This window comes from Falco biarmicus, chromosome 1 (genome assembly GCF_023638135.1).
Source record: "Falco biarmicus isolate bFalBia1 chromosome 1, bFalBia1.pri, whole genome shotgun sequence".
Classification (NCBI taxonomy): domain Eukaryota; kingdom Metazoa; phylum Chordata; class Aves; order Falconiformes; family Falconidae; genus Falco; species Falco biarmicus.
The window spans coordinates 79115225-79129744 of record NC_079288.1 but is presented as its reverse complement, the minus strand read 5'-3'; the positions used below and the strand labels follow the sequence as shown (position 1 = coordinate 79129744).

General features: G+C 37.0%; 1 protein-coding gene across 7 annotated transcripts in view; it reads left to right on the top strand.

Moving 5' to 3' along the window:
• HTT (huntingtin) overlaps positions 1-14520 on the top strand; it is an 87672-nt gene that overhangs the window by 21921 nt on the left and 51231 nt on the right. For all 7 annotated transcript variants that reach the window (XM_056339133.1, XM_056339123.1, XM_056339170.1 and 4 more), the window contains 12 exons: positions 1191-1314; positions 1605-1723; positions 2657-2768; positions 4262-4402; positions 5092-5250; positions 5358-5455; positions 6998-7137; positions 7974-8037; positions 8405-8505; positions 9967-10113; positions 11176-11296; positions 11496-11572. In XM_056339133.1, the coding sequence (XP_056195108.1) occupies positions 1191-1314; positions 1605-1723; positions 2657-2768; positions 4262-4402; positions 5092-5250; positions 5358-5455; positions 6998-7137; positions 7974-8037; positions 8405-8505; positions 9967-10113; positions 11176-11296; positions 11496-11572 (1403 nt within the window). The remainder of the gene's footprint in view (positions 1-1190; positions 1315-1604; positions 1724-2656; positions 2769-4261; positions 4403-5091; positions 5251-5357; positions 5456-6997; positions 7138-7973; positions 8038-8404; positions 8506-9966; positions 10114-11175; positions 11297-11495; positions 11573-14520) is intronic.

The following is a 14520-nucleotide window of genomic DNA, read 5'->3' as shown; positions in this document are numbered from 1 at the left end:
TAGCTATTGTAAGAAATTTGTCTTAGGTATTTGTGAGGTTGTAATAAAAACAGTGAAAATACAATTACTGTGAGCAAGAGCAGAAAATACGAAAAGGGGGAAACTTAGAGTTTCTTAAGTTCTTTTTTTTTTTCAAACGTTATCAAACTTTTGACTTAAGTTTGCTGGTAGTAATTTTGGAAGAGTAGTAGTCTCCTACCATTACAAAAAAATGGTAAATTTACGATTATGAAATGAAAAGCAAATACTGCTGCAAATGTGAGGATTCCAGAACTAAAGAAATAGCAGTAAATGCTCTGTCTCTGAATTAAATATGGGCAGAGCAGAGGCCAAAGCGAGCAGGCATTTATTGACAAGGTGCATTTATTACAAATTCTTGTCAGACTGTTGCATATGTCAGTTTGCATACTGCTTACAAGCAGTAAGTACAAGTAAAATACTTTTTTGGGAATTGACAGACTAAGTGGTTGTCCCACTTACCCACACACACAATTTCCAGGCACTTATAAAGTCAGGGAGTAACTGAAGAAGTATCTTGTATTCTGATAAACTTACAATGAAATGTTTTTACTGTCTTTTATTGTCATTATTAATTTTTGTCTTGTGTAGATATGTTTCCATATACGTACCGCCTATATATTGCATTGGTACCAAGAGCCTAACTCTCTTCTAGAAGCATCCATTTTAGTAGTCTCTGGTTTAGAATGGAGGAATTAAAAGGTTTAAACTTACTTGTCCTTTTTTGTCCTGCACAGTGTGTTCTCAGTTTGACTTTACATATCCAGGACAAGCGAGGTTATGGGGAGAGTCTGACAGCAAGGACAAGTGCAGTTTGTGACAGTAGAGGTGTTGGTTGTGATTTGTAACTGCTGAGACAGAGGGACAGTTGTGTTTGGGGTAACGGGGCAAGGAGAGCTGCAGGGGGAGGCAATACACTAAGTGTTTGACTTTCTTACTGTTAATAACTGAGTTCCCGGCTCAGGAGGTAGACTGTCAGATATAACTATGGTCTCTACTAGCCCAGATGCTGGAGGAGGAGGGGAGCTGCTTTGGGGCCTGCACGCAGCTGTATGCTAATATTTATCAGGCTCATCTTTGCTTTCAAGTTATTTCAAGGTTACTAACACTGCATGTTTAAGATTTAATACTGTGTGTTAAGCTATTTTAAGTTCTGTCCTTGCACTGTGTAGGTTTTGGAGGGTGCCGAAGGACAGTATTCTGGAATGCAGATTGGGCAGCTGCAGGATGAGGAAGATGAGGCTGCAAATATTCTCCAAGATGATTCATCAGAGTCTTTCAGAAATTCTTCTATTGGTATGTTGATAAATGGGTTTGGGGGGAGGACAGGCACAGAATTGGTGGCACCTTTAAGGCAGATGTTACAGGTGCATCGGCTGTCTAACTTCAAGGGACTGAAGACTCAGATTATGGATATGAAAAACAAGTAACTAGATTGAAATGGAAATTAAGGACTATATTTCAACACTTCTAATGAATCACTTGTTTTGATCACTGCTAATTTGTTTTTCACGTTTGTATAATTAAGTTCAAGTGTTTTTAATTTGCATCTGAAATGATATTTCATGAATTGCCTTTTTCTAAAGCTCTTCAACAACCTCACCTGTTGAAAACCATCAGCCATAGTAGGCAGCCTTCTGATAGCAGCGTAGATAGGTTTACATCAAAAGAAGATGCAGCAGATCCTGGTGATCACGAAAGTCAGGTAAGTAGTAGTTGCAGTGATCTGGAAGTTTAAAAAAAAATTACAGTTATGATCATGTAAATTAGTGGTAAATGTGGGTAGCCTGTGTATGTGGTGTACTTCATTATAGGTCAAAATAACTAAGGTTGAAAAGTAAATCTGAGTTATAGCTTGAATTTCATTTAACGTAAGGTGAATGAATACACAAGTGTTGATCTCGTGGGTGTAATCACCAACAAAACCGTAACAGAACACACACTGCTGAGAATGCAGACCATTTGTGCATTAGTAAGGTACACTGATACATTATTACCCAAAATATCTTTGTGCTGGGTACTGTGTTAGTAGTTCACTAACTGGGAAGCAGTTAATTTCAGGATCTCCTCAGAAGTTGTTACGCCTTATTCTTTGAGCATTTCGTTCTGCAGAGAGGCTAATGCCATTCTAACCACAGGTTACTGGTTTCCTCTTACGATTTGTTGACTTCAGCTTTGGACCTTGTTCTGAGCTGGGGCAAAAAGAGTTTAGTTTGTGGCAGGCAGTTAGATCAGCTTGGGCTCCTGGGAACTCTAAATGTGGAACTACAGAAGGTTGTCGGCCTTCTTCGGAATTCATTCCTTCTCACACAAAGTTTCCCAAGGTTATTTTTTGTCACCAGAGGACAGTTTATCAAACTCCCTCAGATGCAAAGAGCAAGTCTAGGTAACTCAGAAAAACTACAAAATGATTGTTGTTTCTGTGATAAAATGAAACCAGTTCTGATACTGGGTATGAACTTTCCAAAAGCATTGTGTTTTAAGGCCTTTGTTTGGAATATGTATTAAACAGGCTTTGTATTACAACATTTTTACGTTTGGGGATATGCAGTATTTCTAAATTGTGTTGTGCTTAATGTTTTATTTAAACCAAAGATTAATTTTTGTCTATATAAAAATTGTGATTTGTCTTCAATAGCCCTCCAGGGTAAAGGGAGACATAGGTCACTATACAGACGGAAATTCTGCTCCTTTAGTGCACTGTGTTAGACTTCTGTCAGCCTCTTTTCTACTTACTGGGGAGAAAGGAGGTAAGTTTCTTTTGAAGGCTCATTATTGGTTCATTATGTCTCTTAACATACAAAGTTGGAAATAGCATCAGTTTACTCTGTGGTTTTTAATCTCACATTATTGAGCATTTTGGGGTGAGGTTTTTCTGTGACAGTCCTGATTCAAATGATCACACCAGAGTACAGGAGAACCTAAAAATACTTTAAAATTTATGCCATTTTACAATTAATCCCATTTTGAACCATTGGGCATCTAAAGATGTATTACAGTAACTTAAACCATAAATCAAATGCTTAATTACATTAACACTTTGTAACTTCTTATGAGACTTAGCCTCTGGGGTCCTGATGGTTTATAGATGGTATGAAGCTGTGAAGACAACCTGCTATCAGTGCTTCTTTTTATCAGCGTTAGGTGCCCAGTTTTTCCACTATGAAAGTGTCAATGCCTCAGCAAGGAGACAGTTTTCTGAGTTGCAGTTCATTCTGTGGAAACTCCTAAAAACAAAGTTCAGAAGAATATAGCTCTTTTAAGTACTTCTCTTAATATTTTTACAATTTGTTGTGTTTACAATGCCTGATTTGTTTTAATTAAAAAAAGTTTAAAAGTATCTTTTTTAGTTTTATAACTGTTGTGTTTGAATTCTGTATTAATTTTTTTGAATGTACTTCAGGTAGAGGAAGTGCTGTTGTACCCATTTGTTTTTGGGAAATGTAACTTCATATTTTAAACAATTCAGCTGTATTAAAGCCAAGAATGGGTCTTTGAAAACTTTAGATCAAGCTGAAAACTCAAGTTGAATTTTTTTGTCTACTTCTAACATTTTACAGCATTTACATAAGTTAGTGTGGCCATTTTTCATGTGTGTAAGTCAAAGAGAAGCTTTTGACAGTAAGTGATTGTTAGAGGAGGCTGTTGGGGCTCAAAGGAGGAATTACGTACTCTTTCAGCATAGTAATAAAAGTAATTAGGGATTTTCAGAAAGCTTTTACAGCATATGCTGCTGCTTCCGTTTTTTTTTTCTACTGGGAAGTCTGTGTCACAGGCATGTGTGTGTGTGTGTCATTGTATATGACTGAAGTGATCATTTAAGAAGCTTGTTCTTTTTCCCTTTTCTAAACTGTTACTTGTTCATGTGCTCTGGTAATGTTGTGTTCTTGGAAAGACAGTGCAGTACCTGTATTCTCGGCAAAGAAGGAAGGAGATGGAAGTATTTGGCATTATTAGGGTTTTTTGTTTGGGTTTGTTTGGGGATTTTTTTGGCTTGTTTGGGGTTTGTTTGGGTTTGGTTTTTTTGGGGAGTGGTGGGGTGGTTTTTTTCAAAAAAGAAAGCCAAAAACCCCTGTATGTAATTGCTGCTTTGGATTAAACTGGAACTACTTGCTCTACCTTCATATTTTTTGTCCAAGCTAAGCTGTTTATATCCTAAAGAGTTATTAATTAACTTTAAAAACAATTCAGAAGCTTTTAAATATCCTCCCCCCCCTTCTTTTTTCTTTTTATTTCTCCCCAGCTTTAGTTCCTGATAGAGATGTGAGAGTCAGTGTAAAAGCCCTGGCAGTAAGTTGTGTTGGAGCAGCCGTTGCACTTCACCCGGAGTCTTTCTTCAGCAAACTGTATAAAACACCCCTTGAAGCAATGGGAGAAGAGTATGGTATGTTGCAGTTCACATATGCAGTTTTAATAGTATGTTTGGGTTTTCAAATAAGTGAGGCAGCATCTGTACAGAAAACTAAATCCAGTTTAGTATTTGTAAACGAATATTGCACCAATTGGAATGACCATGCTGTCTGCATTAGTACCACACATGGTGATACGCATTTTTTGTAATTACAGTAAGGGTCCAGTGGACAAGCTTGTATAGCTTCTGACAGTAAACCATAAACAAAAAAGAAGCTTGTACAGCTTCGTACAATAAATCATTCTGACAAATGGTTTATTGTAATTTGTTTCAGGCCATTTTACAGGTGGTTTCTAAGCCATTAGGTTCACTTTTATGAATGCTACAATACAATTAGCTGGGACCTGGAATATTCAGCTGGTTTGATACTGGTAGTGGCAAAGGTGGAGTGCTGACCAAAACTCTTTTTACATTTCCCCAGAGTATTTTGTGTACAACTGAAATAAATCAAAGTGTTTTTATATGTGATAATTGATCTGAATGGTGTGAATGGCCTGTAGATTACATGCAAGGGCTCTCTGAAAGGTGAAACTAAGGCAGGTGTATTATGAATATGCTGGCATTGATTGTGCAATAATTGATACCTCCATGAAACATTGAGAGATCACTTAAGTCTAAGACTAGTATTTTTAAAATAAAGTAGTTGTAACTTATTTTCTTAGAGGAGCAGTATGTATCAGATATTCTGAACTACATTGACCATGGAGATCCCCAGATCAGAGGAGCTACTGCCATTCTGTGTGGAACAATTGTGAACTCCATTCTAATTAAATCCCGTTTTGATGTGGAAAAATGGCTAACAAATGTCAGAAACTCAACAGGTAACAATTGGTTTTAAGGGAGTCTTTTTTTTATTTTTTCTTTTTTTATTGTCTAATGTAACCAAAATTTTTATTTGTTTCATTGTTCTGAATTCTTTTTTTGTTAGGAAATCTCTTTTCCTTGGTAGACTGCATACCTCTGTTACAGAAAACACTGAAAGATGAGTCTTCTGTTACATGTAAACTGGCTTGTACAGCTGTGAGGGTAAGCAGAAGTAGTAATTTATTTGCATCACCACAGATTACAGGGGTGTTATTTGTTGACTAGGATCCTGCTACGCTTAGGTGTAGAAACATGGAGAAAAAAATGGCTTCTTCCTCCAAGAACTTTGTTGTAGAAAACATGGATTCAGGCACAGAAATGGAGGAACAAACAGCTGGAAAATAATTATTTTGGTGAGATCATGTAGCAGTATAATCTATTCATGATATTTCTAGCCATAAATGTACTGGTGTAAGCTGTAATATTAACCAACAGTAGGATGATGTGTTGGATAGAAAAGTTATCTGGCCTCAACAGGGAAGTGTGAACATGTAACACCTGGTTGTAGCCTTTCGGAGAGCAAAAAATAAATGTGAGAAATGACAAGTAAAATAGTGATAATTAAAAGTGAGGAAAGTTTCAGGAAAGAAAGTGTTTCAAATTGGGTAAAAGATCCATCAGGCGATTGTTAAAATAGATATGATAGCTGAATTGAGTGGAACTTGGAGTGTGTGGATTTTAGGTCTGTAATAAAATCTGTGGAGTGTGTAAAGGAGTGAGCTTTTCCTTGAGGGATCTTCCAAAAAAGTAGAACAGCAAGGACAAGTTGCAAAGGGAAATTAAGTCATCAGGGAAAGGCACAGGGTAGATGGCTGTGTTACGACTTGCAGGTCAGTGAGGCAAAGCATAGCTTTTGGTAAAAGGCAGATGGGTGATGTATGGAAAGTGTGATTTCATGTGCTAAGAGGACAGGGTCTGTGGTGCAGCTGAGGGAAGGAAATCCAGTTAACTAAATGGTGCTAGCTTTTTAACCTTCTGTTCAGTTATATTATTGTTTGTATATAGTGGTTTCATGTGTGATTACATTTATGATTGTGGCTTTTTAGAAAACTTCACTAGAAGTTCAGTTCAGGCAACTTATACTCATCAATTTTGACTTTTTCTTTCTCTCAGTATATAATGTAGCCTGACTTCATACCTTTTGGCAGAAATGTTCTAAAGCATTTTTGGCTGTTAATCCCCATACATTGTCATGTAGTTAAATAAGACACAGAATCATGGACTTCTGTAACTTTTTCCAATGATCACACGTTGTGCGTATAGTTGAACAGTCATTAAAATGAGGAAGTATGACTTGATGAAAAACTCTGGAAGTCAGAACCAGGTGTCTACCCTGGTAATTAGGGTAGGATACCCTGTGGAAATTTGGAGAGTCTGTTTCTGAACAGATAAGAATATAGTGCTTGTGGTGTTCCAGGCCCTGGGAGTTTTAGACCTTACTGTTTGGAGGTTTGTCCTTTGGTCTTTGAGGCATGTGTTCCTCTCCAGAGTTTAAATTCAGCAGTAGGTTTAAGTAGTTCATATGGAGCTAGTGTCCTAGCTTTGCGAAGTACCTAGCTGTGGTGTTTTCTGTTAGCTCTTAAGCGATAATCTGTTTCAGTAGTCTAAATAAAAAAGATTTTCATGATCACTGAATAAAATTTTATTCAGAGAACCTCTTCTGTAATATAACTGAAAGTGTTGGTTGTTTTTTTTTCTCCTCAGCATTGCATCATGAGCTTATGTAGTAGCAGTTACAGTGAACTAGGTTTACAATTAATTGTTGACCTCCTTACGCTGAAGAATAGCTCATATTGGCTAGTAAGGACAGAACTTCTGGAAACACTTGCAGAGGTAGATTTTCGGTAAGTGTGGTTTTCCGTGGGTGTTGCAGCTGCAGTGCAAAGATGCTGTGTATGGGAAACTGGAACCATAACGGAGCAATTCCTTCTGAAACGTTAACAAGTTTCGTAAAAGAAATTCAGACCAATCATTCCTGTAAGGAATGTATACATTCCTTTGTCAAGTTACTGTGGACTTTGTCACCAAGCCCAATCATAGTAACACCGTATAGGAGTTTCTGGTTCAGTGGTCTGTTTTACAGGTCTTCTGTAAATCTGTGGTCAGAGACAGACCATATAATCTGTGAAACTAACTTGGATTTCATGTCATTTTGTGTGTTCGTAAAGAAAAATCCCTTGTTCTCCATTACTGTCAGTTGTCTTCTGTTGCTCTGTTTCTCTTACATTGAAATGAATATGACTTTACTTACTTTTCTTGCATTACCTCATTCTCTACAGGTTCTTCCAAGGTGAAAGACAAAAAATGTTTCTATGAAAATTTTTCAGGTTATCCTTAGTCATACAAAATTGGACTCTTTCTGAATAGTGATATTTGGAGTGTATTACCATCTTTTCAAAACAGTCTGATTTTTCTTCTTTGCATGGGGAAAAAAAATTGCAGTCACTATCTGTAAATCATGTTTTTTAACTAAAGAAAAGTAGTTCTTCAGTTACACTAGCCAGATAGTAGTTTAGCAAATAGCATACCTTTTCTAAAGGTAACAAAAAGTGCGTACTACTTACATTTTCTCTGCAGGGGTGTGCTTAAAAAATAAACAAAAAGAACCTTCAGAGAACTGAAGGGATGAGAAATAACATTTAATGTTAACTAATGTACTCTAAATTCTATTTTACCATAGGCTAGTCAGCTTCTTGGAAGGAAAAACTGAGAGCTTGCACAGAGGTGTTCATCATTATACTGGTGTAAGTAAATTATTCAATCTGTATATTGTGTTTCTGGATTAAGGTACCAGTGCAATTTCAGCACTTTGTGTTTAAATTCTGTCAACACTGATAGTTGTTTTAAGTATGTTTTGTATAAATAGGGTCACGTTCGAGATTTATTATGACTGGAAAGATACTTTACTACTAAGATTCCAGTATCTTGGTGTTCTCTGGGGGGTGGTGGTTGTGTTTTGGTTTTTTTAAAACTTTAAAAAATGTTGGCACTTACGTATTTAAAGGTAAAGATGGTCTTACAGACTTCTGTGACAGAATCTCACTTGTTAACTATCTTTTAACAATCTGGTCAAATGTTCAATGAACTTTACTATGCTAACTTACTTTATAGCTACTAAAACTTCAGGAGAGAGTACTTAATAATGTTGTAATATGTCTGCTTGGAGATGAAGATCCAAGAGTGAGACATGTAGCTGCAGCTTCATTAATGAGGTATATATGGGGGTTGCTTTTCTTTATTTAAAAATGGTGTAGAAAGATACTTGCATGTTACCGTGTACCTATAACTAAAATAATTCCTTAGTGCTTTTTCTATATTTTTGTGTAAATGGGAGACAAATGCAGCTTTATAGTATGTGGAACATGCATAATTTTTAATCATCAGGCAATTGTGCTTTGTTTTTTAGTAGCGTAACAATAAATTTAACTGCATTGCATTCCAAGGATCACTTTCAACTTCAGAAGTTATGTTTTCCCGCATGCTGAAGTGATTTGTTTGGTATCCTGACAGCAGTTGGAGGACTTAAAATGTTATGGTTCTAAGAAGTTGTCCTAACTCACAAACGTTGTAGATTCCAAATGGTTAGGAGTAGTGCATCTTAAAACTTGCATGCTCACTGATTATAGTAAAGTAGCTAATCTTGTTTAAAAAGCAGCTGTTTGCTGTAACCTATTGTAGTTACTGTCCAGATAAACGCACCAAACAGTAAGGATTACTGGTAGTTTGTTTGTTAGAATTCAAGGACTTAAGTTTTATATTTTAAAAAGTTGGATCCATGTAATACAGAATTCCTGGAATATTTTACAGTCAGAAGAGTCTGTTTCTTAGTTTCTTCAGACTGTTCATTACTGTCCATTCCTAATAACAAATAAAGGACAATAAAATTCTAAAAATTCTGCCGCTTGAAAGTTTTTGTATTGCAGAAACAGCTCAGCAGAAAAATTTACGGTTGCATCATAGTGAGAATTTGTTACTTTTATTCAGGGACTTGATTTTGAAATGGAGTTATTTTGTTACCTGAATGGTAAGTGTTAAGGTTGTTAAGGTTGGAAAATGCTTCACTGCCCAAGAAAGCTGCTACAAGCTTGCAGAAGCCCCTTGAAATATCCAGTATGGGTGTTCCTTGAAGTACTGTCAGTGAAATTACAAAAAACGGGTACTATATAGTTTTTCACTGTTGTTTAAGTTGAAAATGTTGCTCATGAAGACTGGATCCTATTGTATGTTTTAAGTTTTGCTGCATAGAAATTAGATGGTGAAAAATTGGGGGTTTTGGGTAGAAATTAGTTTTCAGTGGACACAGATCTCCATGGCAAAAATATCTGGGGAGGTAGGGCAATGCTGAGAGATAAGTACTGTAGTGAAGTGATTGTTATAGTGTATCCAGGTAGGAATCTTTATAAGAGATATCTTTGTTTGGCTTTAACTACCATGTCCAGAGCAGTTCCTTTGTCCTGATTTGAGCTCTTTGATTATAATGAAGAGTAGTTCTGTAAGGATGAATTCAGCTTAACAACATGAGTTTTAGTAACAGCTTTAATTCACAACTTGGTATGCGTAATTAGCGTATGCAGCTTTCTGAACTGTATATTAAATGTATTTTAAATTTACTTTAAATTGTATAATAAATACTTTCTGAATAATACTTTTCTTTTTTGACAATTATTGTTAAGGCTTGTTCCAAAGCTGTTTTATAACTGTGATCAAGGACAAGCTGATCCAGTTGTGGCAGTAGCAAGAGACCAAAGCAGTGTCTACCTGAAACTACTAATGCATGAAACACAGCCTCCATCTCACTTTGCGGTGAGCACTATCACCAGGTATGTTATGTGTCTTGTCTTGCTTTAAAAGGAACATGGACCCAAATTTCAGTTTGTAATGACTAGAATCATAGTTAAATCCTGCAGATGATAAACAAATTCATGTGCTTGTGAATTCTTCTTCAGTCTGTAGGAGCATCTGTGGTAGTTTTAGGGTCACAGAAACAGGCTGGTGTTTAAAGAATAAACTGGTGTCTGAGTTTCTAGTGATGTGTTCCCATGTTGATCATAGGGAATCATTGTTCTGTGATCAACTTATCTTCTTTTTATCCTAAGGTCATCCTTTTTGTCCATTAAATTACACAAGTGCAGCTTTGCAAGTTAATTGTATGTATACATTATTGTTATTCAGGTATGTTGATCCGGACTTAAAACTCTTCATTCCTCTTTAATGGTTGTGGTTGCAGAAGTCTGTACTGCCTCAATAATTTAAAAATAAATTCTAATTTTGATAGTGTGACTTTGTTGCTGTATTTTTGGTGCCAAGTATGCTTTCCTAAACTCTACTGTTTAGATACCTAGTCATAAAGACCGTATGAGTTGTATATATTTATGGGCGCTCTTTGCTTCTATCAATTTGTCATGCAAAAGTCATACAAGTCTTTAATGATATATTTTTCCATACATGATCTTAATTGTGTCACTCAGATTTATATACTGTAGTATGGAAACAACAGTATTTTGTGGACACTGTTATTTCAGATACCAAATAGCTGTTTTTCTACAGCAGTAATACAGTTTGTGAACATGCAAAAATGTAAGATGGATTTGAGCAAAAGCATATACTAATGTTAAATTGGTGGTGATTTCTAGAGCACCTAGTTTAGATATTGAGAGTTGGACTACAGTTTCTGCTTGCTAACAAGGAGGTTTGATTTATAACCTAAATTGCATTTGCTAGTACAGAAGCAGAAATATAATAAGGTGGTATTGAGAGTGTTCTCAGGTTTTGTATTTTGTGGTCTATAAAATATGTAATAGTAATTGAAGCCGTGATTATTTTTGATTGGGGTGTTTCTTTTTTAAGTACATGTTTTAGTGGTATAAATATTTCCATTTCAGAACATACAGAGGTTACAGTATGCTGCAAAGTCCAACAGATGTCACTATGGAAAACAATCTCTCAAGGGTTGTTGCAGCAATTTCCCATGCCTTGACAATATCCACTACAAGAGCACTTACGGTGAGTTTTCTTAGTTTCTATAGTGGCTGACTCTCTTCGCTTGCTTGCTTTACTTTTAATTCTTTCCTGGCTATGTTTGCATCTGCAGCTTTGATACTGTTGCAATGGCAATAGTAATATATTTACTTCTCACTCTTAAGATACTTAGCTTTATCTTTCAGTGATGAAACTGATTCAGTTCTTGGTGTTATCTTTTCAGTTTGGCTGCTGTGAAGCTTTGTGTCTTCTCTCCACAACATTTCCAGTCTGCACCTGGAGCGTGGGATGGCATTGTGGGTATGTTCCCTTGTCTGTTACTCAAGCTTCTAAAAGTCATGTTTGTAAGATGGAAGTACCCTTACTTAGGTCTTGGAAGTCCTGGTTTGGAGATAAGCTGTTAAGCTTACCTTAGCAGTTATTTAAGAACTTCATACAGAAGAGTGTAATATCAGGCTGTTGTGATATCAAGGGTCAGCTTTTTGCGATCTCTGGAGCCACAGTGTGTATCACCGGGATTGGCTGCAGCTGCTGTAATAGAAGAACACATATGGTTAGCATCTATCAAAATGAGTAATAGGAGAAAATTTTCCATGCTTTTGGAGGAATGTTAATCTTCAGGACATTGTGTCTTGTACAAATCAGAAAATTGTCATTTTCACTTTGATCTCATGTTTCTGTTGAAAAACAGTAGGTAAAGGAAGCTGGGTCATAATTGATTTTATAACCGTAGAAGTGTCAGATGCATTTAAATTGTTCTCATTTGGCACACTGAATGGGAACAGCAAATGATACCTATAATACTTAAGTGTTATGTAGGTATATTTGATAGCCACAAAGTACCTAGTTCTGAAAAGTTTCTTCAGAATGTAGATGTGTAGTTGGCAACTCCAAAGCTTTGATCTTGCCTCTGATTAACAGTGGGCTCTGCCACATGAGCTGTAAGACTAGCTATTGACGATGTGTGTGTGTGGAGCTGTTTTTAAATAGATTTAACATAATTTGTGTTTATTTTCTTCATTGCTATCATAGAATAATTTAGTATGGAAAAGACCCTTAAGATCATCAAGTCTGACTGTTAACCAAGGACTGCCAAGTTCAGCACTAAACCATGTCCCCAAGCACCACATCTGTGTGTTTTTTGAATGCTTCTGGGGATGGTAACTCAACCACTTCCCTGGGCAGCCTGTTGCTTGATAACCCTTTGAGTGAAGAAATGTTTCCTAATATCCAATCTAAACCTCCCCTGCTGCAGCTGGAGGCCATTTCCTCTTGTCCTGTTGCTTGTTATCTGGGACAAGAGACCAATACCCACCTGCCTACAACCTCCTTTCAGGTAGCTGTAGAGAGGGATAAGGTCCCCCCTGAGCCTTCTCCTCTCCAGGCTAAACAACCCCAGTTCCCCCAGCTGCTCCTCACAGGACTTGTTCTTTATCTAAACTTTCACCAGCTGTGTTGCCCATCTCTGGACATGCTCCAGCATGTCAATGTCTTTGTTGTAATGAGGGGCCCAAAACTGAGCCCAGGATTCCAAGTGCGGCCTCACCAGTGCCCAGTGCAGGTGGACGGTCACTGCCCTGGTCCTGCTGGACACACAGTTTCTGACACAAGCCAGGACGCTGTCGGCCTTCTTGGCCACCTGGGCACGCTGCTGGCTCATGTTCAGCTGGCTGTTGACCAGCACCACCAGGTCCCTTTCCACCAGGCAACTTTCCAGCCACTCTGCCCCCAGCCTGTAGCGCTGTGTGGGGCTGGTGTGACCCCAGTGCAGAACCCAGCACTGAGCCTTGTTGAACTTCATACAGTTGACCTTGGCCTGTCAGTCCAGCCTGTCCAGAGCCCTCCGCAGAGCCTCTTGCCCTCAAGCAGATCTGCACTCCCCCCAAGGCCTTCTGTCATCTGTTGTTGTGTCTCTAATCTTAGTTTACTCTTCAGGTATCCTGAAAACCTTTTGCAAGATTTTATCATGTTTAAAAAACAAAGCAAAATCCAGAAACCCAACAACAGAGGAAATAGCCCTCCCCCAGCTGTTTTGTTGGGGTTTTTTTATCGGCACGCCATTTCTTCCCTTGCTGGCTATAAGTGTGTCATGCTCTGCATATGCATTCTGAAAGATGTCTTTTGAGCTATACGTCTGGTTTTAACAAAGTAGGTTAGGATATGAGCAGTACTTAGCTGAAAAATAAAATCAATGCAGAATTGCAAAGATGTGTTCTCTGCTCTATCCAGCTTAAAAAAAATGCTGGTTTTAAGGTGCATCTAATATTCGTCTCATCAGTGATGCAATAACATAGCATTTGCCCTTTCCTCTAATTCCTTCTTCATAAATTTTTGGCCTGTGTTCATACTAATTTGTACTGTAATTTTTTTTTGTGTGTGTGTGCAATATGAACATCTGTCATTTTGGGTAATAAGAATATAATAACATGAGAATTTTGCCAGAATTCTTTTCTGTGTTAAGTATTACCATTCTTACGATTAAAAAGCTATTGGAACATTCTGACTCTGTACAACTCAACATGGATTAACTGTATGTAAAGTAAACAGGACTTGCATATGAAAATACCTTTTTTTTTTAAAAAAAAAAAAAGGAGCTGTAATTACCTGTGTAGCTTTGTCAAAATAATAGCTATACTTGGTGTAAATTTCATTTTCTGAAATTGCTCTAGTTGTGTTAGACCAGAATGACTACATTAGAAGGCTATTTTTTTAATTTAAAGAATATCCTGAAAGAATCCTTCTACTCGGAGGTTGTATAAAGTCTTTTTCCTCAAAGTTGTTAGTATTGTGCAGATCTTACAGCTTTGAAATTACGTGTGTGATTCACATAGTGTTCTGACAAACATCTTTTGGTGATCTCTGCCTGCTCTTTTTGAAGTTGTGTGGGAAAATGTGATTTAAAATTACTGTAAAGAGTGGAATGCAGCACTAAATTACAATCTTGAATAGAGTCCACCCATAAATCTATATGGTTTTGTGGATTACAGTTGTTTGTTTAAACTCTTGTCAGTTTAAAACAGTATCTTGTTACAATGCATCTTATGTCTCCCATCCCTACTTTACATATGCACAAGACTTAACTGGAGATAGTTCAGGACCATACTGATTAGCAATTAAATACAGAATTTTTCAGTTTATCAGTAGATGTCACTAGCAGCTTTCATATTTGCTATTAAAAGAAAAAGTAATGGCTCTTCATGAAGACACAGTATTGTCAGGTCTCTGCTGCAAATTTGGGTTTTTTTAAG